Source organism: Polyodon spathula, chromosome 11 (assembly GCF_017654505.1).
Source record: "Polyodon spathula isolate WHYD16114869_AA chromosome 11, ASM1765450v1, whole genome shotgun sequence".
In the NCBI taxonomy this organism is placed as follows: Eukaryota; Metazoa; Chordata; class Actinopteri; order Acipenseriformes; family Polyodontidae; genus Polyodon; species Polyodon spathula.
The window spans coordinates 37,471,531-37,497,560 of NC_054544.1; the positions used below are offsets into that span (position 1 = coordinate 37,471,531).

Below are 26,030 nucleotides of genomic sequence, written 5' to 3' on the forward strand. Positions count from 1 at the left end.
GCATATGTAGTTAATCATGCAATATTTCTTTAAAATCTGATATCTCTGGGTCTTGATGTGGTCCCACTGGAGTAGCTTGGTCCATAATTAGTGGATTGACATCAGCAGATTAACTTAATGGAGTAAAATCAGTAACATATGGCACCCTATGGGGATCCATACTTGAACTTATTTTTTTAATTTTGATAAATGACACCCCAGGTTATGTTTTGCAGCATATGATTTTATGTTGTGATTACTAAGATCAAACACATGTTCTTACCCAACTGACACGCAAACAGTAATTTGCAACCGGTGTATAAAATAAAAAAAACAGATTAAAAAAAACACTGAGAATATACAAGATACTGGCATAACATAGTTCAATAAATAAATAAATTGATAAAATATAAAAATTGAAAGCTTCCTTTATTTAACCCCACTTGTCAGTTTCAAGTATTTGGAATTGTGTGTTGAATTTAACACAAAATTTCAGATTGAGGTGGTTGTGTCTGAAAGTTAGTGTCACAAGAATAAAATTCTGCCAAACATCTGGTTAAAAAATTCAAGAAAGTGTCACACCTTTAAATGTCCTTGAATATAAATATGGAAAATAATTTGAATTACTGAGTAATGGATAACCTTCATATTCCTGTTGTTATTTTATTATAGCCAGAACAGTCAAAGTGAAATGTTTTAACAAATATCATGAATCATACATTATGAATGTGTTGCAGTGCAACTCCCCAGTTAAAAGAGGAATATTTATCATTTTAATGAGTAACATTTCCATTTGCTACTGTTTATTCATTAAGGTATATACTGTTTCTTATTGGCCAGACTATGGTCTACAGCCATCAGAAATACAGTTAAAAACCTATAATCCGTGTCAGTTTCCCAGGTTATATCTCCCACTGGAGGGCAAGCAAGTTCTGCAATCAAACATGATATATCCATAACCCAAGGCTCATCTACTGAAAATACTGTAGACCAGACAGATAAGTTAAGAAAACAGCTGAATTAACAGACCTCAATCCTTGTAACTGACTTTGCACATAGTGACACACAACAGATCTTATATGCAGTTTGTTGCATCACAAAATTGACCCTCTTTTGCCACTACTTTTTCAGTTATCTGCAACACAGAATTATTATTATTATTTTTTTAATTTTATGTTTAAGCATGGTCAAAACAGTTAACTCAGAGTATAATTCCCTACAAGAGCAGTGGATTCCTGGTCAAGTGGGGGCTGCCATCAAGGTTATTGTAAAGCAGCACTTCAATGTTAATACAAATATGGCTTTAATTAAAGTTGGGAAACTACTGCATTAGCCAATATTCTGAAAAATATTAACACTGCCCTCAGATAGGTTGTTCCAGTATAGAGTTCTGGAGAGTAGCATATTTAATTGATTTCCCTCCTTTTTTTTTTTAAACACCCTCTCTGGTCCAAATTAGTCCATTCGAAGAAAAAGATGGGGGTGGGATGAACCATTCGAGTGTGGTTCAAATCCCATATATACCGAGTTGACTGGGACCCACAGGGAGGGCAGCTTTGGCCTTTGCTGTCCCATGAGATTGGATTGAAGGTTGGCTGGGTCTAGCTCACCTCATTTGAAAAATTCCCAGCCTGGGCCATTCCCTCCAGGCAGCATCCAAATTGGACATTTCTTGAAAGGTCTCACATAAGTTTTGCTGTTACTGGAGATCTTTGGACCACTAGACATAGCTAGAAGATACTTGTATAAAGTTGCAAAAACTTGGCTCCAGAGCCTTTGAGTTTGATTCTAACTGTAAAAAACTGTGTTTTTCTACATTTGTTTTTTCCATATAAGCCAAGGGGCATTATCTGCTCCTGAGAGTCTACTGTAGCTTGTCTCCTAAGAGGGCAAGGTCTGTTCTGACCTGAATGCTTTAATACATTTTTTTTTTTTTTTTTTGGATGCTAACTGCATACAATCTTGTTTATGTGTGAAATAACTCATCACAGACTATGTTCAAATAATACCGCTGTATGGACACAAACGACCCAGCTACTGACATTGCTCAGACTTGATCGCTTATTGCTGAGGAGACCTGGAGGGAAAGGTCACAGGGGAGTTCAGTTTGTCAAGGGCCCTGAAAGAAAATGGGTAGTATTTCTGTTTATTTTACGAGTAGCATCTATACACGCAATCATGCTTTTGTTGTTTTGTTTTTTTTAATCAGAGGTAAATAGCAGCAAAAATGACATGACATGTACATTAGTTTAATTATGGACCTGCCAGTCTTCCTAATACATTATATGAGTGATACATTGCGTTGTAATTTAGCTATATATTTTGTAGCAGTGTTTAATATACATTTGGTGAATTAATTGTATTACATTTTTTAACATATGTAGCAAAACATACAATTATGTTTTTTAAACGTACAGCAAGGAATAGGTACAGGGCTTTCAGTGATTCGATCTTAGATTCTTGAATTATGTATTTGAATGCTGCTTTTGGAGTCTTTTCATCCACAATAAAGCAGCATTACTACCACCAGCAATACTTTTAAAACTAAACAATATACTGAAAATATTTTGTTCAAAATCTCATACTATAACTAGCTCATAGTATAACCATTTAAAACCCCATCTACTGGTCCATTTGAGGTTGAGCTCTCCTATTAAGATGATTTTACTCAGTCCATTTGGTGGTCATGGTCGAGGGATTCCACTGATATCGAGAACAATTTCTCAAGGATTTAGTACCACGTCTTGCTGTAAGGCACTAAGCCAGGCATCAGTAAAGAACTAAACACTGCCACTCACCTGAAGATAGCTGAGTTCCATCTTTGAGCCTGGGCCCTTATAGACTGGCATCTGCATCACAAGCTCACACATTACAGGCACAGATACAGTAATATACTGCCCTTAGTTATGTTGTTCCAGAGGCATAATAGGCATCATGTACTGTCAATGAGCTTTGACAGTTTGGATAAAATATCACTTAGGTGTTATTGAAAAATATTCTGAATGTGACACATGTAGCTACAGTACAGTGTTCTTTTATTTTGTGAGCTCGGTGCAGGCCAATGAATGACTGTCAGTGTATGTGATGCAACTAAAGCAACTGACAAAGGTTATTTAAAAAATGATGAGAGGAGCATTGCTACAGAAAAAAAAACAAAAACAAAAAGGCGAAAGACCAAGCGATACGTTTTTTGTGATATTTCCCATCTTACGGTCAATGAGTATTGTCTTTTTATTCTAAGTGAGTTGACGCTTCATTGAAGTGTCAATCGTAAACTGTCCATGAAACATTCTCCTTGCAGTACTCGTCAAGGTACCACCTGTTATTTATAATAACTTCTTTGTACCTCAAATTGACAGAGACAAGGAAACCATAACATAGTGCAACAGAAAAAAAAAAAAAACAAAAACAAAAACATTGGCCTTTTCCATGTGTTCTTACAGTATAAAAGATCATTCTGAATGCGTCATTATAGTATTCAAATCCCAGCTAAGCAACAATGGAGTTAGCATAGCTGTCAGTTTATTTTTATTATCTTGACAAAAATCTTAGTGAACCATTCTAGGGTGTGCTTGTACATTCATTAAAAAAAATGATAACATTGAGTTACATGGATACACTTTGTATTATTGGTCCTGTTGCTGATACATGTATTGGTAAATCTACAGAGTACAAGGAAACACCCAGTAGACACATTTATTACAAGACTTAAAGTAAGGTGCATACTGCAAAACAATCGACTGTCACCATTGTTCTCGACGCAGGTTATAGGATGAAGAGTAACAGAACTGAAAGCTTTGAGTCCTTACAGCCCTCTGTTTGGAATATTTTCAGGTCAGTCTCCTCTGGGCTAGATTTGAAATTAGGATTATGGAAACAAAGTGGTTATTCTCATGGCAGACGAAATGGAACAAAGGAGACCTGTTCAAAATAGCTTGTTCCTTTAAATGTTATTAATTAATTAATTTATGAAACACAGTACAATATGGTTTTATTTTTTCTATATCATATGCATCTAAAACACTTTTTACAAAAAAAAAAAAAAAAAATCTATACTTATGGAGATTAATATAGTAATTCATTAACTAATAATAAATACATATCCCTTGTAAGCCTGTTAATATTTCATTTTTGCGTTTTTCCTTGAAGTTCAACCATCCTGCAGTATGAAGTAAGATGTGTGATAAACATCTAAATAGACTTGCAGTGGACAAGACAGGGCAGCAGAATTACGAGAATGCACTGTCTACCTCATGGTTGTCAAATGCAAATAAGCAAAGATTCTGGGAACTGATTTCTGCTCAAGTGTTTTAAGGGTGGTAGGATTACTGAAACCTATGGCACTGACATTAAAATCCAGTTTTGTTTTATGATTCAGATGATGGAATTCTGTTCAATTATCAGCCCCCCACCCCTCCTGCAATGCAGCCCAGGTATATGCTTTTCAGCTATACAAGTCATGGATTTACCTATGGTATTTTAATCAGATTTCAAACACTAAATATGCAGTAGCAGAAGGTGATATAATTTTTTATGTCACTCAATCATTGTGAGAAGTTAAAGACTGTATCTAAATTTCATCCTAATTGATGGGTCTGTCTGATGGTTGAAAAGCATTAAATTGCTGATGGTTCTATGATGGAATGTCAGCTGTCACACAGGAGATGAAAGCTGTGTCTCATCGTTGCAGTCAGTTTAAAAAAAAATAAAAAATCCTATGGATCTGACAGTTTTAAAAAAAATATCCTATAGATCTGACTTCAGGCACTTGTACTGGAGGTCATAGTTTAAGTTATCAGCCTTTAACCCTGTATGTCTATATATCCAATGCTTTTCTGTCGCCTTTAATGGAAATTTTGTGGAGCATTTCAGATTGATATGATGCACCTCTAGTGTAGGAACTGAGCCACGTACACACAGGCCTGTGAGTGACAGAAACTTTAAACTTTAATTTCTTGTTGTGGTTATTACCTACTCTATTTGAAATGTCATAATTGTCTTTTTAAATTACCATAATAATTTCAACCCCAACCCATGGGGTCTTAATGTAGAAGTGATTTAGATGTGTTTTAATGTTTGGTTTCATATCTTCTAATTAGCAGGAATTTATTTTTGGCAGATATACACCCCATAAGGGTACACATTTGATTTTGATGGGATATTAAAACATTAAGCCCATTTTAATTACTTCTGACACTGCCAAGAATCAATCCATAATAGCCCTCTGTAGAAACTAAATGAAGAAGCTTGCAAATGTTAAGCATGCTATAGGTAGATGTAAGTGCCGATTTTAAATACACAATTCTGTTGTGACCCTCTGCTTTTCCCTTGCTGTTTCTGTTTGCTGTATCCAATCAGAAAAAAGAAGAGGATATCTTTACATTGCACACAAGCTTTAGCAACAGTGTCATCATGTCAGCAATGACCTGGCAAGCACTTTGTAAACAACCAATTGTGCATCTTGTTAGTTCTAACAAAAAGCTGGGGTCTTCAATTAAACTACTGTGGTGCTGCAAGCTTGATCAAATTGATTTTCACCAAGTTTAGCTTATTCTGTAGTGTGTTCATCTGCATGATTAGTATGAGAAAGACATTACTAGCACACTTACTTAATGTGCTTAATGTGCTCTCCACAAATGTTTTATTGTTCTCACCCTACGCTGCTTGTTGAGTCATTTAGTTATCCTCTGACTCTGCAGGTTTGGAGTTAATTCTTCCACTGGCTTGATAGTTTGTGTTCGTTTTCTTTGCTTTTTCAACTTTCTATACTCCAGATGGTTTCGTCTTTGGTCCCATTTTATTTATCTACCTTGAGTACTTATTCGTCAGTCAGTCTGCACCCTCTGCACTTTCATTTCTTTCGTTATGTTATTTTTGTTTTGAATTGTTGTTGCACAAAAATGTAGTACTTATTATTCGTCTGCCAATCGGCGCCCCCCTCAGGTCAGCGCCTTATGCGGCCGCACTGCTCGCACCCCTGTTGGTAAGGCCCTGCATTATGTCACCATATTTTATAAAATTTGGAGCAGGACGAACATGGATTTTGCATGTTTGTCTAATCTTTCAAAATTAAAATATTTAGGTAGAGATCACTTGATGTGGAAAAAAAGGTTTTATATATAGTAGCACTGGATACTTCAGTTTACCTTTCTCAAGGGTAGAAACAAGTGCCAGTTAAGTCCATGCAAGAGAGAAATACTCTAACAGTAGAATGCATTTTATTTATTTGACCAAGAATGACCAAGTAATTAAAAAAATAATAATTATTGGGCTACTGTGAATTTGTTGAAGGCCCAATGCAATTTTCCTTTATATTGGGACACATTGGGATTTACAGTTGGCTTGATAGAATTACTCAAAAGAGATACAAGTGTGTGTTTAAACAAGTTGTTTATAAACCTGTTTTTGGCTTTTTTGTTTAATTCAGCTCCAGGTAAAGACATGGCATATCGAAAGGTGACAGCAGATCACTCCATGCCACTGCACTCTCGGGACCTTGAGAACGAAGACCTTCCGGCCACAGCACTAGAATTGGAATGGGACATGGAGAAAGAACTGGAGGAGCCCCATTTTGATCAGTTCCAGCTTGACAACATTGACCATCACCATTTGGGCAATTCTACTCAAAGCACAGACCTCGACATGGAACCCATCCAGGTTTCAGTTTCTCCTCAGGGGAGATTTGAGCGTCTTCAGGAGGATCCAGACTATCTGTCACATTACACAAGGCAGGCACCAAAGAGCAACCGTACAAACTGGCTTAAAGTAGCCAAATATTTTTGTGTGGGCAGCTGTCTATTTATTTCTGGACTTTTAATCAGTTATTATGTAAGAAAAACTTGTCGTTCTGACATCTTCCCAAATAATGAAGCAACACAAGGACCTCCTTCCACATCGAGTGATCTCTACCAAAATGTTATTCAGAAAATCAGAGCTAAAAATATTGAAATACATTTCAGGTAAGTGATACAGCTTTTGTTGTTGTACATTTAAAAGACAAAAGACCAGCAAAATTTTTGAAAATGGTTGCATTTATTTCATGGGTTATTTGAGATTGGGCAGTAAAGTCTCGGTTCGTCTCAGTCATGTTTCTGTTTGTGTACTCGGATAGTCAGGTCTTTTGTTGGTGATTTTAATACAAGCATCACTATACTGTACTCGAATTTGAGACACAGGCTACTTTTGAGAAGCACAACATGGTTAAAAAAAAGTGTATCTTAAATTTGAAGGAATACATTATAATGGGATGCAGTCATTTTGTAATACGTACATTTTATTGTTATTTTATCGATCATAAAATTAACCAGGTTTTAAGTAGTCTCCATGTATATTTTGTAATCTTTTCCGGCTCTCCCTATGACATCTCTTGTCGTGCAACTTGCAACATAATGTATGTGGACCCAATATAAAGTATATATACTGTAGCAGGTGGAATATTGAACCTGCAATGTTTTTCTTCACAATTTAGGCTTGACAGAACTTGGATGTTAGTAGGATTGGAAGAATTTAAAACGTGTATTTCCTCTCATAAATAAGATGCTTTACCTTTGGATAAGCAGCCACATCTACCAGTGTAGTAAAGCCTTTACTGTTGAGGATTGCTGCTCAGGCTGAAAGCAATTAATAGTTTGAAATGAAATGCTTAATTGGTTCATTATGAACACTAATAACTTCATCAACTTAAATTCTACAGTATTACTAAACACTGTGTGTAACCCTTTCTGGAAATGCATTCAAATAAAAAAAAAAAAGTGCAATGTAATACAAATACAGTAAAAAAGTTCAATTTCTCTGTGAACTTGAGGTAACATCAGATTTCACTTTGCTGGCAGTAATTTGTTACCAAGACTAGTAGGAATGTAATTGATGCCCTCAGTGTATTACCCAGCAAGGGTGCAGATGTGAACTACTTTTTGTTGCGAAAGGTCTGTAGTCCTTTTAGTACATTGTAGTGCTGCATTAAATTATTATTATTATTATTATTTTTTTTTATAGCTTGTTGTAAGAAACACGTGAAACATTTGAAATTCTCAGATCAGTGATTTGCGTTGATGTGGTATTCTATTTGCCTGTCTACCAGCTTCTTGAGGTTTGAATTGTTTCCTAGCTGATGGACGTGTCATTATGGTTATGCCAACGTGTTGACAGAGATCAACGGAAGATACTGTTTTTGTTTTGCTCTTTCAGTCAAAATAATGGAAATTGGAGAGAGATGTTGCTGTATAGTACACATCTGCAACCTTTCAAATGAAGTTGTTGTAGAGTAATAATAATAATATCTATTTTTATATAGCACCTTTCATAGTGGACAACCATCAAAAAAGCACTTTACAGAGGTGGGCTGTGAACTGTGCATTATATGCAGAGTCGCTTACAGTAGGACATTGATTTAACATCTCATCCACAGGATGGAGCACAAGGTGGTTAAGTGACTTGCTCAGGGTCACACAGTAAGTTAGTCAGTGGCAGAGGTGGGATTTGAACCGGTGAGCGCTAGTTTGAAGACTGTGTTGTGCTTTACAGATTTTATTGAAGTATGTCATATAATTTACATGGCATAGTGTAGGTATCTGCAGCATTTATGAGGGATGTCATTCAAGAACACAATTCAGGGATGATAAGGTGGTCTAAGTAATCCCGAAAGTTGGTTTATCTTGTTAAAAAGACTCGTGTGTACGTTTTCTATCCTATCTGAATAGGCTGGCTGATTGTAATTGACCTTCGTATGTAGAAGGGAGATGATGATGAGATGTTTTATGAAATTTCATACCTTATAAATTGCCTTGTAAGAGTTAGAGTGGCACTCTTTATACAGGGGTGTTGTTGAATCATGTGCTGTGAAAAGCAATCCTCTTATGGCATGCATACCAATTTACTTCATGTTTTATATATGTGTTCATGTTGTCTTAGTGAAAGCTTTTATTAGCATCATAATTTCTGAGGGAAAACAAATACTTACGGATCATTATGCTATTTCTACGTGGGAAATACTGAAGTTGTACAACTTTACTGATAGCCAGTGGGAAATCTTTTAAAGCACCTGATTGTATTTATAAATGACATTTAGAAAGCTATATTAGTCTATTTCTTATGCTAAAAGTGAATAAAACGTACATTTTTTTTTTTAATACAAATGTTGAACATGTTAAACAAAATACATTTTTCTCTACATACTTTATACATGATTTGAAAATATTAGTTTGTAGGGGAAATGGCTGTCACCTCCACAATCACCTTCCCAATACTCTCCTAACAAAGGCAAAGCCTTGTCACATTGGTTTTCCGTTACCCTGGAGACTGAACTATCTCATGATATACAATCATTTCAGGTCACTTATAAAATTGAAACTAAATTCCCTTGTAAGGAATCAACGTTGTGCTGGAAAAATCAAACATCCAGAGGACCTGCCACTCACACATGCTACTTTTCATTGGGTTGTTTTAATAAAATAACATCCAGCGTATTTCTTGAAAGCAGCAGCTTGGCAGGATTGAGTCACCTGGGATTCAGAGCAGCTAGCAGACTCTCTTCTTTGCTTTTAATATTCAAGAAATCCCCTGTCCTTGCACAGTACATACAATACCCCCTATTCAGACACCATTTTAGTCAAGGAGCATGTATGCATGTATGCATGTATGTATGTATGTATGTATGTATGTAGGTATATTGTAAGTCGGACATCTAGCCATAGGAATGTAGGAGTTTTTGTAGTGAAAAAAATTAAACTGTTAAATTATTTTTGATTAAATATGTGAAAGCAGGGTATACCTCAAATCTAAACACATGTGCACGAGTTATAAACTGACTTTGGACAAGACCTAAGTACAGCTCAGTGCATGATATGTTTGTTTCAGAAAGTACGGATATCCATAGAGTCAATTCCAAAGAGGTGAAAAGACTGACAAAACTTTACAATGTTTGATATGTATGCCATTGTAAGCAATTGTTGACTCCCCCTCAACCCGACTGGTTTCTGTCCAATTATCGAGGTAGTCGTTCTCTTAATACACACACTGAGCCTACCACATACTTCCTCTGTGGGAAAAGGGGCAGTGCTCTGACCTTGTGGTCCGCCATGTGTTACATGCAGTAGGGTGCATCCATCTTATCTTTTAAAATACCTCCCTCCATCTCAGGGTCAACTACGTGTAATGAGGCATGGTGCATCCATTTTGTCTTTTATTGCACCTTCCCCCCGTCACAGAGTCAGCCATGTGTAATGAGAGAATTTTAAATATGGACAATACTGCATTAAAACGACTATAAAAGCACATTCACACACAATTTAAACATAGTGATTCTTAACTATAAAAGACACACACACACACATACACATGATGTAAAATGTATAATTAATAACATAATTAATACCTCATGCAGAAAACCATTACTACAGTTTCCCTATTAGGTGAACATGAATTAACAGACCTTACTAAATCAACACAGGTAGAACTGGAACAACTAAATAATAAAAATGGCAGAGGCTTTTTTTTTTTTTTTTTTTTTTTTAAATGCGATGTGGTTGTTTTATACAGCAGTGTATAGATTCGTGTTGAGGACAAATCTGATTCAATTAAAAATCTCCCCTTGGAATTCACATGTGCTGGTCTTTTCAATTTGATGGTTTGTTTTGTAAACAACACAACAAAAGCATTTGTGTTCATTATTATTTGTGTTTAAATTGCAGGCGCTTTTGTACTCGAAATGCCTCTGTTCGATGTTAGACATTGTTATAAAGGCAGAGTTCCAACAGGAGTTACAACTGATGGGTATCATTAGAGTCAGACATCCAGAAGTCATTCTTGATCTAACGTTTAAGTGCAAATGAGGTAATTGACTCCAGATGAGAATAGTTAATAATTAAAAGCAACATTATAAAGTATAACCTGTAAGACTGGTTTAAATTATGCCATTACACTTTAGTTACACATTATGGCATAAGGCAAGGTTTACTCATCCATAGTAGCTAATTTGTGACTTAGGAAACGGTTGCAAATCTAATTTTGAGACAGCAATTAATACCAGATGGGCCAAGTATTCATTGGCTCTCCTGCCCGCAACCCAGAAAGCCTTTAAACCCCACCAAAAAAAAAAAAGCCTTTGCCAAATATTTACACCAGGCAGTTGGGTGACCATTATACTTTGCATAAGAAATAAGTGAAACTTGCCACTTAAGTAACTCCAATTAAGCATTAACAAGGAGATTAGCAATCTGTATGCACAAAAAAGATACTGAACCAGATAGGAAAAGATATGTGACACAGCCAGCCAGGAGACAGCACAGTAGCTTAGTAGCACAGATTACAGTGGTCCAGGACAAGCCCTACGACTTAAATTAGAGAAAGTGAATGTAAAAAATAGATTGTACATGTTGCATTTTTTTTTACAGTTGACCATTTCTCTATAACCTAAAGATAATGGTCGGTTAGTTGAAACTGTCAGCTGAAGTACCCATCATCAAGCTTTAACACTAGATGCGCCGAGATATCGGACTGCATACAACCGCCGCACCCACAAAATGTGCGGCTCCATTTTAAAACGGCTTCGGTATGAAAATTGAAAACAAACAATCAGATACAACTTAATATTTTTATTTATGAACGTAATACATAACATTTTCATAGTAGAAACGCTGTATTTACATTGAAAATTAATTTTTTTTCTTATTTTTTCAAAACACTTTTCAAAAACAGCACATATACATAAACATGAAAAACTAATAAAATAGACTTTACACAACAAACTTATGTGTAAATAAGTGTAGAAAGCTGTATGCACATATAGAATTATAAAACATAATGAATTATAAAAATAGCATAAAACAAAAATATAACATTACTTATGCAACGTGAAAGCGTTTTGAGTGAAACTGAGTTCAAAAGCTCTGACTGATCAGAGTTCTATTACAGCTTTCTCAGTACAATCTATGTAGGAAACATGCTTTTCAGCTTTAACAGTGCCACAGACTGCCTTTTCACAACAGGCGCAGTCATCAAAAGTTCTGTTTTTATTGCATTTAGCAACCTGGCATTGTCTTTTATTCCATGTGCCAGTGGGCACAGCACTGGCTGAAGGTTGAGGGGCATTTGCCAGCTGGCTTTCGTGTCTTTTATCAAAATGTTTATGCCGTAGCTCCACGGCTAGCTGCAAAATGAAGTCCCTCCGAGTGATTGTGTTGCCGGTGCACTCCTTGTACAAAACCAAAGCATTGATTGCTTTCAGGTCCAAAACATTATAAAAAACAGCTACAGGCCTCCTGCGAGTACCACCTTTGACAGAATACAGCCGTGCCATTTGATCCAGTATATCCACACCGTACTTCGCTGTGTTGTAAAATGCAACAGTCTTTAGCTTTCGTTTAGCATCAGTCCCGATGGTCACTGATTTGTGCAGAGAGCTTAGAATAAGCACTTTTTTTTTTATTTTACACCTGTACACACTCAGGGTGGCACAGTCATTCTGCCTGAGTAGTGGAGTGGAGTGCAGGGGGGCTCACACAGCTTGAGCTGTTGGTGGTAACTCTATTTAGAGGACAGGCAGACGAGAAAAAAAAGTAGCTTAGCTATATTATACTGTATTGTGATTCAATGTGTATATTTTGTGAAAACTGATAATAATAATAATAATAATAATAATAATAATAATAATAATAATAATATAATAATAATAATAATAATAATTTCATAATAATAATAATAATAATATGTAGAGTGACTTTCATCAGTGTTTCAGCACTCGACAGGGGTATATAATACGTTCTTTCACAATGACTTTGATTTTCTTACAAAGCCCAGACCTAAATTGTCGGCTGTATTGCGGGTCTGGCAGTTGCAGAAGAAAGTGCTTACATCTTATTCATTTTTATGATTCTGCAGCTGAAACACCATACGGTATTTAATTAAAATATTTAGTAACACTTAAGAACGGACATGCACGAGATATTCACATACGGGAGGATATTTCAATTTCAGTTTTAAAAGCCATTCAAAAAGTGGCTATGGTGGTGCTAGTGTTAAAGGAAGCACTGCCACTAAAGAAAAGTGCTAAAATAATGAGAAACAAATAAACACCACACACTAGTTTATTCATATGGCTAAAACAGCGTCATTAATGGTTTCCTCTGGAGCATAAAAGTGAATCATAGTAATAATAATAGTCATTCACAATGGAATTAAGTATTAAGAAGTTAAGAAAATACTACCAGACATCTTGAAGACTTAATTCCAGTGTAGTACAGTTTCCAATGGATGCTAGAATTATTTAAGAAAAGAAAGCCTCAATAAATGAAAGAAAAAATGAAATATCAAATTTGGCCAGTCTGTTTTCATAGAGAATGGGTGCTGTGTGCTGGCTGACTAGAGACCTTGTCAAGGCTACGGCCTTGTTGTCTGTGAGCTCACCCAAAGGACGATCCTGCTTACAGTGCTGTGTGGTGGAGGGGAAAGACCTCCTCAGGAAATGGAGGAAACCTCTGGGGATCCCATAGCTGACGGTCACCTTCACACTTGGCTAAATGAAAACAGCCTGTGCACTCAGTGTAGCCTTCAAAGGAGAAACTCAAGAATATCCCATCTTGCTGAAAACATATCTGAGAGGTTTTAACGGTTGCTTGTTAGAGAGCTTTCTGTGCAAAAAAGGTAATAATGAATGAAAAATAAAATGTTCAGAAGAAAGCTAGGAATACAAACATAAAAAGTCATAATTAACCCTTTGCGGTCCCATGTTGGACGAGGTCTGACATTACAATTTTCCCGTTCCAGTGTGTCCGACATCATCAAAAAGACTTAAAGCACAGGTCTCTAGATGTTTTTTCTCCGAAAAAGCAGAGAAAATGTTTCAATTGCCAAGTGAGACTGATAGGAGCCGAATGAAGCCGAAAAAAAGGGGAGTATCTCTTAGCCCCATGCACTACAGAGATAATATGGACATATACAAAGATGATAGCTGCTTCTGCATCCAGCACTCAAAGAATATCACAGACATTTGTAGAGCTTTTTGAGATGTTATAGTAATAAAATAATTAATTGTATCCCATTATTAAGGGGTTTGATGATAAAACGAGTAATCAGGAGAGGATTTATCAGTATGCACGTCTGTAAAGATGTATGTGAAAAATATAGCGAACAAGGGGTGGGGCTTGGCTGGAGATACAGTACTGAGTGTCCTTTTGCAATTTAATGCCTTTTAAACCTGTTTTACGTTGGGAAAAAAAATTTAACAGTGTGTGTAAAATAAACAGCGCGTATGAAAATAAATTGGACCTGACGCGCCTGACAAGCGCTGAATAAATGGACTGCAAAGGGTTAATGCAGTTAAAAAAAAAATGGTTACAATCCTGGTCAGATGTTTTATATGCTAGAAGATGTCTTGTTGTCAGCAGTGACAAAGCTGTTTGGGCTGTGTACATTGTTTTTACTGTAGGTTCCTAATAACACATTTGCTAAGGGCTGGTTTACCTCACTATACCACAGCAACCCCTACAGGAAAGGCACTGTCCTCCTGGGTTAAGTAGCATATCAGTGTATAGTGGCAGCACATATATTACATGAACGTACATGTAATATACACAAGTTGAAATAAAGACAAGCGCCTCAGTCTGGCTCTGCATAGACATGGTTCCATCACTAAAACTACCATTCTAACTGAAATAAAATTGTCAAGGCTGAATGAGAGATATATCTGAGCACACAATGCAGTCCCTGTGTCTTGTTCTCTAGTGTGGCTTTTAAGTGATTTTAGATGATTCATCATGTGAAAAAAACACTATATACATGTTAGGCAAGTTAAGTGCTTCTGGCTTTTAAAGAACACAAGATATGCTATGAAAATTTCATAATATACAGATTGAATGAATCAGGCTGGACTTGTTATTCCTATTATAATTATTCCTTTTTATTTATTTTTTCCGTAATCATTTTGAATGTTCATCCTCACTGAGATGTATGTTGTATAATGTATAATGCAATGTATAAGTGTGCTTTACTGCTTGGGCTTTTAAATGGGCTATAAAAAAGAATGCTTTTAAACTAACATTATGAAGAATTGGCACATCTTCAGGGCTGTGCATCTAGAGACCGTGTCAAGGCCATAGCCTTTTCCAATTAAACTCCCTATATTATTGTAAATTACTTAAAGCCTCTTTTGCTGTTATCATAGTGTGTATGGTCTTTGTTATTTCTCCGACACAATTACACCAATGTAATAAATCAGACTTATGGTAAAACTAACACAATTGCAGGAGCTGTTTGCAAATCATATAGCAGGATGACTGTCATATCATTACCTTATTGCTATTGCTAATTCAGCACTTGCAGCCAGAGTGACAGAAGGCCATGAAAGCATATGGCTTGAAGTCGATCAGGGTATAATGAAATTGATAGTTGGAGTATTAATTGATGTTAATAATTGTATGTTACAATAGCCTTATAATAAAAAGGCCACTGTTGCCAGTGCATGTCACTTAGAATGCTAACATGTTGTCAGAGCATCTCATATTTAAACTGATCCAGAATTAAAGGACAGATACATTTGTTTGGGTAATCGTGGCTGTGCATTCTGTTTTGTAATAACAGCTCAAGTGAGGCTAGGAAAAGAGTAATCCGATATGTCATGCAGGGGTGGACGTTTCAGTGCTACGTTGATATAGGAGGATGACATTTATTTTCATGAACAGTATTTTTTAAAAGCCATGCATCTTGACCCACCAGCATAGCAGCTAGTGGATGCTTTCTACAGATGTCAATAAGGCCCTATGGCAACAGCAGAAACAGCAGGCTCTCTAAAGAAAGTCCTCTGAGACGAGTCCCCTTTTGAAGTAGATACTTTTAAGAAACTGGCATGAACTATAGAGTATCCATTCCATAGTTCATTTTGGGAAATCAGAATTGTTTTTTTGTATTTATTATATATTTAGCTGCTATCTTTAAAATGTAATTAGAGTTGACAAAAGCTGCATGGAACTGTACCACCAGGGATATTGAACGTATGTCTGCTGGATATTCAGCTGGCTCTGAAGATGATTTCCAAGCAAACATCTAACAGAATTGTCCAGAGTGGATAAACCGTGTAAAAATATTGTGTAATATTAAAGAGACTATAAGAGGGTTTGCTTCCCCTGCTGTAGTAATGCTTTTAATGCTGCATTTGCAATGCCTTGATGAGATTGAACACCTGTTGACTGGAGCTGGTGGAGTGCACTGGTTGTCAAATGTTCATATTAATCTAGCAGATTTAGATAATGTGAACCATTTCAGACGTTTCAAGGTTCATATTGTCTTGTGTACATTTTGTGTACCTTTTATGTTGCTTTTTCTTGATATTTTACTGCATTAAAATGACTATTATAAATATTTTTTAAATTGCTGGCTGTGACTGTCTGCTGTGTCACCCATGTAAATATGTGTGTTTTTAATAATATAGAAATTGCCTTGTTTTAGTATGACAGTTAATAGCAAGTATCCATTATCAGTATCATTGTTGCTTTCATGTCCCAGGAGTAAGAAACAGTATTTGAAACATTAATATTAAGGGGTGCTTATAGCTGTGCAAAAATGTTGACTTCCTCTGAAGTCTGGTATTCCAGCTAGCCACTTGTCAGTTAATAATCATTTTGCTGTGAAATGTGATATAATGTTTGGGTCCATACTACAGTATGACACACTAACTTTTTTCTTTCTTTCTTTTAACAACAAACCTTACCTTTCCTCTGGGATCTTTTGTCCCTAACTTCATTTGATTGCCTCCCTCATATTCACAATGCATTCTATGCATCAAACTATATACAGCATTTTTGTCACTATTATGAGCTCTGGCCCTGTAAAAAGCTACACTCTTAATGCGCTACTGCTTTTCTCCACCTGACAGCAGCTATCCCAGGAAAAATAGCAGGACAGTTATGGGCCCTGTTTGCAAGCAACAGCTAGGAGACCTTGTCTGAGATTAATTAAACCATCATAACTATCATGATGCAACTTACTGTAGTTTTTCAAAGTAGTTTCCTGCCAGTTTATTTGTATCACATTATCATATAGAACATGCCTTTACATTTACTTATAGTTATACCCTTGCAATGCCTGCTGTCATCTATGAAGCACAAAAAGTGTTCATTTACTTAGAGGGCCAAAATAGCAACAAATTTAATCTTGTATTTATTTTAAATCGATTTGTGATGGTATACAAGTTTAGGCATTGCACTCTGTGATTGACTCTTAAAAAGCGCCATGGCACTATGACATCACTCTAGCATCCTCTTAAAAACCAGCAGAATCAGTAAAAAATACTTCACACGTTCTACTAGGTTTATCTTGCAAGTCATGTGTGAACAAGCTTAATGTCAGAGAAGTCATGCCCCTGTCAGTTCAAGGTTCAGGATGCTTCATGAAAATGACTTCAACATGACAAGACAGAGTTTAAGACAGTTTAAGGTCATTTTCAAAGGCTGAGTCAACTCATTCTAAATGATGTATTTTGCAGGTAGCCTGTGAAAAGATTTATATAATTTGCATTTACATATAAATCGTATGACATAGAATATTTTTTCATAAGACAAGATTATATAAAACCATTGTGTTTTACTGTGAACTACATTGCAAGCTTCAGAGCTTGAAACTGATTCAGTGGTGCAGATTGGAGACAGAAGAAAAAGAACAGCAATGCTCTGTTATTTTATGAACCCACTACATCCATGTAAATTTTTCAGTACACTGTTGTTTAGTGGTTAACAAAATCGACATATAAATGAGCTCCATAAAAGCTTTGAGTATCAGATCCTGTTTAATAATTGGGAAGGTAATGTTAAAGCCCTGAGAAAATATTGGTTTGCCTACTGTGACTGACATCTTTGTAATGTATTTTGAAAATAAGGTAATGACACCAAATGTGCTATTGGGTTGAAAAACAGAAGATACTGGAGATGAGTATCCCTGGCAACGGGTATAGTGAAGGCAGCAATATGTGTGTGTGTGTGTGTGTGTGTGTGTGTGTGTGTGTGTGACATGTTAGAGTTTATTTTGCATATCAAGGGAGCCCCTTGTCCAAATGTAATAACACTTTCAAAGGACCTTCTTAAGCACGTGATATTGAGTTTTGGAATCTGAAGGATATGGAGGCATCCTGTCTTTCCTTGACATCTTTGGTTAGTAGTTTTTAAGAGTATCAGCATAAGTAAGGACTTTATTCCACCACTTAATGTAAACGTAGATTATCTTAACCTGCTTATTCATGTGCGTCTGTCTGTCTTATTATATGTTTTGTTCATTCTCTATCTTTTTATCTTTATTTTCTTGTAATGCTCAAGTGACTCATCATTATAGCTGTGCCTTACTTGCCCCCTGTGGAGGCAGAAGGTGGTGTTGCTGAAGGAGCAACTCCTGTCAAAATATTGAGTACTTTTCCATACAGAGAGGATTTAGAATACTGTGTTTTCTAAACAACTATTCTGAAATCAGTATTGGTTCAATTTGTTTTACTCAGAATTTGTTAAAAGCTACAGTATGATCTGATGGAGAGTTAGGTGCTGTATTGAAGCAATTGCATTAGTGTATTTCTACCATATGCTCTAGACAGAGGAGTTTATTTATGATGCAAATACTGCTCTTCTGCTAAAACATTCCCATTATACTGCATTTATGTATTTATTTTAACATAAATACTGGCCTTGATGTGGTTTTATTTGTTAAAATAAATGGGCTCTCTTCTGTTTAATGTAGTTGCATGCTGACTTACATGGCTGATTAAATAACCAATTATAATGTATTTATTGATCCTGTTGCTGTATAGATTAAAATCCAACTGCAGCATAAGAAGGCAAAGTTACAAATAAGCATGTTGGTCAGTGGTTGGGTAACACCGTGTAACGATTATTTTTTTTTTGGTTCCTGGGTAGTAAGTGTTATTTCCTAATTGCTTATGCCTCAAAAGTATAGAAAATGGCTATTATTCCCCACAAACTTTGCTTTTGTGACCAGGACAGTGATATTTTGAAATTTACTTATTTTCCAGAACATTCCAGATAGATTCAGTGCTGAGTAAACTTGGAGTAACTTCTAGAACTTTCCAGTAATATAAATAGTAGTATAAATACAGGGGCCTTAAGCCCACCAGTTCAGTTTAGTTCCAGCTGCCTAAGTGGATACATTTCTGCATTTTTCTGAGATGGTATCAAGAGGCTGCAATGGTGGCATTCCTGATGGGTCTCTAAGGCGGTTTTACCAAGTTTCCCTGCTATCTTTGCCTTTGGGACAGCAGGGACAGCAGCTGGTTGAGACTCTGGTGAAGAACTACGGCACAATGGGCTGTAGGATGTCCCTCAAAGTCCATATCCTTGATGCTCATCTTGATAAATTCAAGGAGAATGTGGGAGCGTACTCGGAGGAGCAAGGTGAGTGCTTCCACCAGGATATACTGGACTTTGAACGCCGCTACCAAGGACAGTATAACAAGAACATGATGGGAGACTACATTTGGGGGCTGATTCGTGAAAGTGATTTACAGTATAATCGTAAATCTCGAAAAACTACTCACTTCTAAATCTTTTGTAGTCATTTTTGTATTACTTTAGTATAAATACATGTTAATTTGATTCATATGTTGTTTTTTTCTGACTTTATATGAACGAAAAGACACAAATTTGCCCGTTTTCTCATTGGAAATAGGTACATTTCAAAATATCACTGTCCTGGTCACAAAAGCAAAGTTTGTGGGAAATAATAGCCATTTTCTATACTATTGAGGCATAAGCAATTAGGAAATAACACTTACTACCCAGGAACAAAAATTGTGTTACATAGTGTAAGTATAGGGATAGGGATATAATGATGGCATATATGTTTACATATTATCTAAATAACCATTAATCCAATTGTATTGAAACTTAGGACATGTCTTCACAACTTTACTTACATCTGGATGTTCAACTAGAAATATAGTGCTGCATAAAGTGCCTTTGTTAATCAGATTTCCTATACACTTTTCCTCCCTTCAGTATCAGTTGTATCAATATCTCAGTGCTTCTTCCGTTGGAATACAGCAGGCTTTGCCAAGGATTTTGGTTTAGATTTGAAATCCTATCAAACCATGCAATACATCTGTCTTACCTGAAGCATAAACACAAATACATGAAGCTGAAGTGGATTCCTGTGGAACGCATCCGAGCCTTAAAGTCCTGCAAAGTGGCAAGAAGTTAAGATTTAAAAATGGAATAAATTCCGCAGATGGTACAATATATCAAAAAAGAAAATATCTAAGCAGTAGTCATCATTTCAAATGCTTTTTTTTCTTCTTCAAAACTCTCAGTTAATTAGTAAAAAGAAAACATACTACTGATTCACAGTAAGTGACAGTGTAATGTGATCAGTGATTTATAAAGGCACTGTTATCAAACAATGTAATCTCATTAAAAAACTAGAATGACAGGTTGCATAGGCAGTGTCACAGTAAATCTAACATATTAAACATCAATTTGATTACCGTATTCTCCCAAAGGGGGTTCAAATGCGCTTCTGTGGTGTACTTTGTTGAATCTGTATTTATCTAGTCCAGTATTTGCAAAATAATCTATGAAACACACAATAAAAGGAACGTTTCAGGAAACACAAGGTGATCTCAATGACCTTATTTTCACGCTTCATAAGCCCCCAATAAAGATAATGCATTTATGCATCAGTCTATGCAAGCCAGAATATTTGTGTGTGTGTGTGTGTGTATATATATATATATATATATATATATATATATATATATATATATATATATATATATATATATATATATGTGCAAGTCATTGACCTAAATCAAGATGGCACTATAAGGTAGGTGAAACGTTCTTGGACATATAACATATTTAATGAATAATTTAAAAACAGTACATTTAGAAATGTACTGTAAGAAAATACCATGTACAGTCCTCTTAAACAAACTGCCATGATTGTTGTAGATCTGTAACTGGAGATACTGAACTACTCTGTTTTCCAGTGACTTACTATATACGGCCCACTGCTATTTTTCAGCAGATCGTTTTGTGCATCTCCTGCTTAGATTTGATTTTCTTGCTGCTTCTGTGGGTAACCTACATGCATGTGTTCTTAGCTTGAGCATCAGTTACCCCTCAAGAAGTACACCCTTAGGTACCTCACATCGCTTTCATAGAGCCATGGCTTTCTCCTTTGACCCTTTGTGACTTTAACACCAGCAGTTTAATTTATCCTCTACAGAGCCCTCCGTGCTACACCATATGACTTCTACAGCTGGTCTTCAGTCTGCTACATTTTTCCAAGAAATGTTACATTTGATCATTTATTATTAAAATATGGGTTTACCTAATAATACACTGAAGCTTAGTTATGTGTGTTATCATTTTTTTTTAATGTATTTGCCTGCTAAGTGTATAAAGAGTAATGTCTAATGTCCCAGTACATTTTGGTGGATAGCTTGTATATGTATATAGCACAAAACATGTTTACTGGACAGCAGGTTTTAATGATTGGGCTAAAATAGGGATTGTGTTTGGTATTGAAATAATAGTCTTTTAAACAACAGCTACATTTCTCTTTATATATAGTACTGTATACTCCTGAAAACCTCACATCAGTAGGTATTAGTAGCCTTGTAACACGCATATTTTACCTATGTGAATAGTGTAGTGACTTTGGCATACAGATTATTTGTATATAAATTAGTCTGTAGGCGCCCTGTTTAAGAACGGACAAATGTTAATAATTGAGACATACAATAATAGTTTGGTGATATCAGGTAGAACTCGGATTCCCTTGACAACAATTGACGGGGTTGCAAAAGGGGTGCTCAACTAATCTAATATTACAGAAAGGACAGGCTATTGGTTAGAGATACGCATGAATAGTAATATGCAGTTCATTGATTCTATAGTCAAACGATTACAACGACTGTAATGTCATTAGCATACATGGTTAATATACTAATATTGTCTTATCACACAAAGTGTCTACTTTGCATTAGTATTTTCAATACCCGTTTCATTTTCTCGAGTCATAAAGTATTTAATATTAGACATGTTGAATACTTATCGATTTCCATATACAGAAGTCAATCTGTGTCGATGAATACTGCAGCTATCCAGATCTGCAGTTCCAATGTAGATGGTACTTTGCTGTACGCGTTGTATTGCTAAACTCGCAATAAGCTTCCCTTCAGTTTGTTTCTTGCAGGTACTTGGAAACAAAGACCTGCTTTCCACTTAATGCAGTATCCCGTTTACTGATCCAGTCTCTCGTAGGACAGACGGCAGGGCCCTTCTTCAGAAGATGATTTTAGCCATTATTCAGAACATTGGTTCTTCCTTGCCTTCTGTGAATTCGAGCACGACTTGACTTCAGAAATTTTCTTCAGAGCAGTGTAGCTTCCTTTTCGTTCCTCCAAACTCCAAGCCATCTCTAGCAGGTGGACACTCCTCGTGCACACCTCCTTTGCGGACAGCACACTTGGGCAGCAGCTCGACTGGAAGCAGCAGCACGGCGCACAACTGGAAGCAGCAGCTCACAGCAGAAGCTCACTCACACTTCGAAAGTCAACAGATTTTGTGATTCTCTCTTCAACCCTGTAATTGGTTAGTCTGATTATTTTGGGCAGCTCCTGAGTCCACATGAAGTGTCTTTCATTGGTTGTTCTCGTACCGATGTGGCCCCTTGTTCTCCATTGGTCAGCTATTTCTCTCCCTGTCGGCAGGATTTACGACAAGGACTGGTTCTCGTCTAGGTGTCAAGGCACCCAGAATTGTCTGGAAGTTGTGCAAAACACTACTGGCGCTGAAATGACTCATTCAGTGATGGGTAGAGATAAAAAAAACATGTCCAGCAGTTAGTTTACGACTCTTTCTAAAAACATTCGTCAGTGGGAGAGTTTGTGACCAGACCAAGAAGATACAGACAATGGTTTAAGATCCCCTCTGTATATTCCAATTCTGTTACTTTCATGGACAGAATGATATGATGATCCCCCTCTGACACTACAGTAGCATAGGCTGCAGATGAATATACATTCACTGCAATAGGATTCGATCTGATAAGTGCTGGTAGCGAGTTAAAGATGATAGGATCACCTCTGTTATCAGTGTGTCTGTAAATAAGAAAACAGGAACATTCTGAAGTGCAATTAAGTGTCAAGTCAAGACGGGAAATCTGATATGCTTTCTGAAGTATAATAGGCAAAATGAGTTCGCTATGTGATGAATACTGAGCACTACCATCTTGTTGCTTTATCAACGCATGCAATGTAAAAATGTGTCTATATACTTTAAAGTGCATTGTAGAAGAATCCAAGGTCATACATAAATGTCTTTTCTAGTTAATTTAGGCTGATGTAGGTCCATTATCGCAATTATATATATTATATATATATATATATATATATATATTGCTATATATATATATATATATATATATATAGTATCCTATAGTATATATATAACGAAGGGGAAAAAAGGCGGCAACTCCCGTTAGAATCAAGTCCATATCCGCACCGAGTTCTCAATAGAAGTAATGGTCTTTATTTCATGTCTTTAAAATTTCACAGTAAACATAACTAACACGTTTCGACCCATAGGTCTTCTTCAGAGCATAGAAAGGAAAGGTGAATATCACCCTTAAATAGTCATTATTCTTTTCGTGAACACAATTAAGCAGATCACATTTCAATTAAACACACCGGTAGATTGCAGCACTCAATTAACAAATAACACATTATTTTAACGGTAACAGCAGCAAACTTACAATCACAAAGTTAATGAAACAATCAAATGTGATCCATAATAATATATCCAATCTAGCATAACAACATTAAACCTAAATTATACCGTTCACATCAATAAACAGTGATTAAACTCCTTGCTGTAAGTTGACATTTAAAAATCAGGAAACACATTTCCAATAAACAAGGGAACATAGTCATCAGTCGAAGATTAATTCAGACGGTGGATTATTGGCAAAGACATAGACTCCTTTCTCCAACCCTTTGTTTGTGAACTCCAATCCAATTTGGCTGACACACGTAATGTTTTGAAATGTATTAGTGACTTAAAAGTTGACTCTTTTAGTATTCTTGCCTCTTATTGTTACTAGTCTGTCCCACATACAGGTGGCATTGATGCTGTCACATTATATTTAAATTCAAGATAAATTAACGCTAATCCACTGTGTCTAAATTCAAATTATTTTATTTTTGAGGGTCAATATTTTTTACAAACGAAAGGTACAGCAATGGGGGCTTCATTTGCTCCCAACTATGCAAATATGTATATGGGATTTTGGGAAGATAAATACATTTACAGTGAGATGAATACTTTTTCACAATTTATGTACTTATGGCAATGCTACATTTATGATATACTATTGATTTGGTTGAGGTCAAAATTACAACTTGATCATTTTCTTAATTAATATTAATTCAGTTAATTTTAATTTACAATTTAAATGTGAATCGGATCTGTACATACATTATGGGGATTTAGATATTTACAAAGATGAAACCAATACTTGACAAACTACAGTATTTACGAAATCAACCGAACATAATTCATTGCTTCTCGCAAATAGTCAACATCCACGTAACTTGATTAAAAATATACCAAAAGGGTGCATTTTTACGCGCAAGATGGAATTTTAGTACAGAATCGCAATTTGCAAGTAAATCAGAAAAATGTATTCTGAATTTAAATCTGGGGGATATGACAATGATATTTTGAAAGAAGCAATGCATATAGCTGAATGGTTTGATAGTAACTCTTTACTTAAAAAGAAAACAAAGAGTGATAAAACTATTTGATTTCCGACTGAATTTAATCATCTAATAATGTGAGGAGAATGCTTTTGAAACTTTGGTATATTTAAAAAAGTGATTGCCTGGTGAATAATACAAGATAGTTCACCACGGTTTGCATTCAAACGTACTAGAAACACCAGAGACAAACTGGTTCATTCAGTTAGTCGTAAAACAGATCAAACTAAAATGTGGTTGCCAACTCCTCCTGATGGTAATTTTAAATGTGGCCACTATACACATTAGTCCAATACAAGCAATACCAAACAGATTTCCCATCCTAGATCTGGTAAGAAAATAAAAATTAAGGTATTACTGATTGCAACAGTACTGGTGTCATTTATGTGTTGTGGGCTGGTATATGTTGGTCAGACAAAAAGAGCTTTAAAATTACTAATTGCCGAACATAAAGCAGCTATTGAAAATAATAATCAAGACTATTATATTGCTAAACACTACAAACACAGGGCAGGGATTTTCTCCAGAAACACTACGGTTTGTGCGGGTGGAGAAGATTAATGTACACGCTCATAGTGGAAGTTTAGTAAAGCTCTAATTGCAGAGAGGCGCACGTTGGATACTTGCATTACAAACATTGGAACCACTTGGACTTTATAAGGAACTGAACTTGTGTCCCTTAACATGAGATGTAGGTTTATACTCACTGAAAGTGAGAATAGATATTGTTGTTGGTATTGGAAGAAAAAGAAATGTGTTCATTGTTAATTGATAACTGATGACTATGTTCTCGTGTTTATTGGAAATGTGTTTCCTGATTTTTAAATGTCAACTTACAGCAAGGAGTTTAATCACTGTTTATTGATGTGAACGGTATAATTTAGGTTTAATGTTGTTATGCTAGATTGGATATATTATTATGGATCAAATTTGATTGTTTCATTAACTTTGTGATTGTACGTTTGCTGCTGTTACCGTTAAAATAATGTGTTATTTGTTAATTGAGTGCTGCGATCTACCGGTGTGTCTAATTGAAATGTGATCTGCTTAATTGTGGTCACCTGAAAAGAATAATGACTATTTAAGGGTGATATTCACCTTTCTTTTCTATGCTCTGAAGAAGACCTATGGGTCAAAACGTATTAGCTATATTTACTGTGAAATTTTAAAGACATGAAATAAAGACCATTGCTTCTATTGAGAACTTGTGTGTACATGGACTTGATTCTAACGGGAGTTGTCATCTTTTTTCCCCTTTGTGGTTGTCCACTGGAGGAGATTCAAACACTTTTGTAGCGCCAGCATT

At 35.9% G+C, this 26,030-nt stretch overlaps 1 protein-coding gene across 1 annotated transcript in view; it reads left to right on the forward strand.

The window, feature by feature from the left end:
• Window positions 1-26,030, forward strand: part of LOC121322539 (inactive N-acetylated-alpha-linked acidic dipeptidase-like protein 2) — a 300,815-nt gene that overhangs the window by 89,438 nt on the left and 185,347 nt on the right. The window contains exon 2 of the mRNA XM_041262641.1: window positions 6,407-6,938. Coding sequence (XP_041118575.1) covers window positions 6,407-6,938 — 532 coding nt within the window. The remainder of the gene's footprint in view (window positions 1-6,406; window positions 6,939-26,030) is intronic.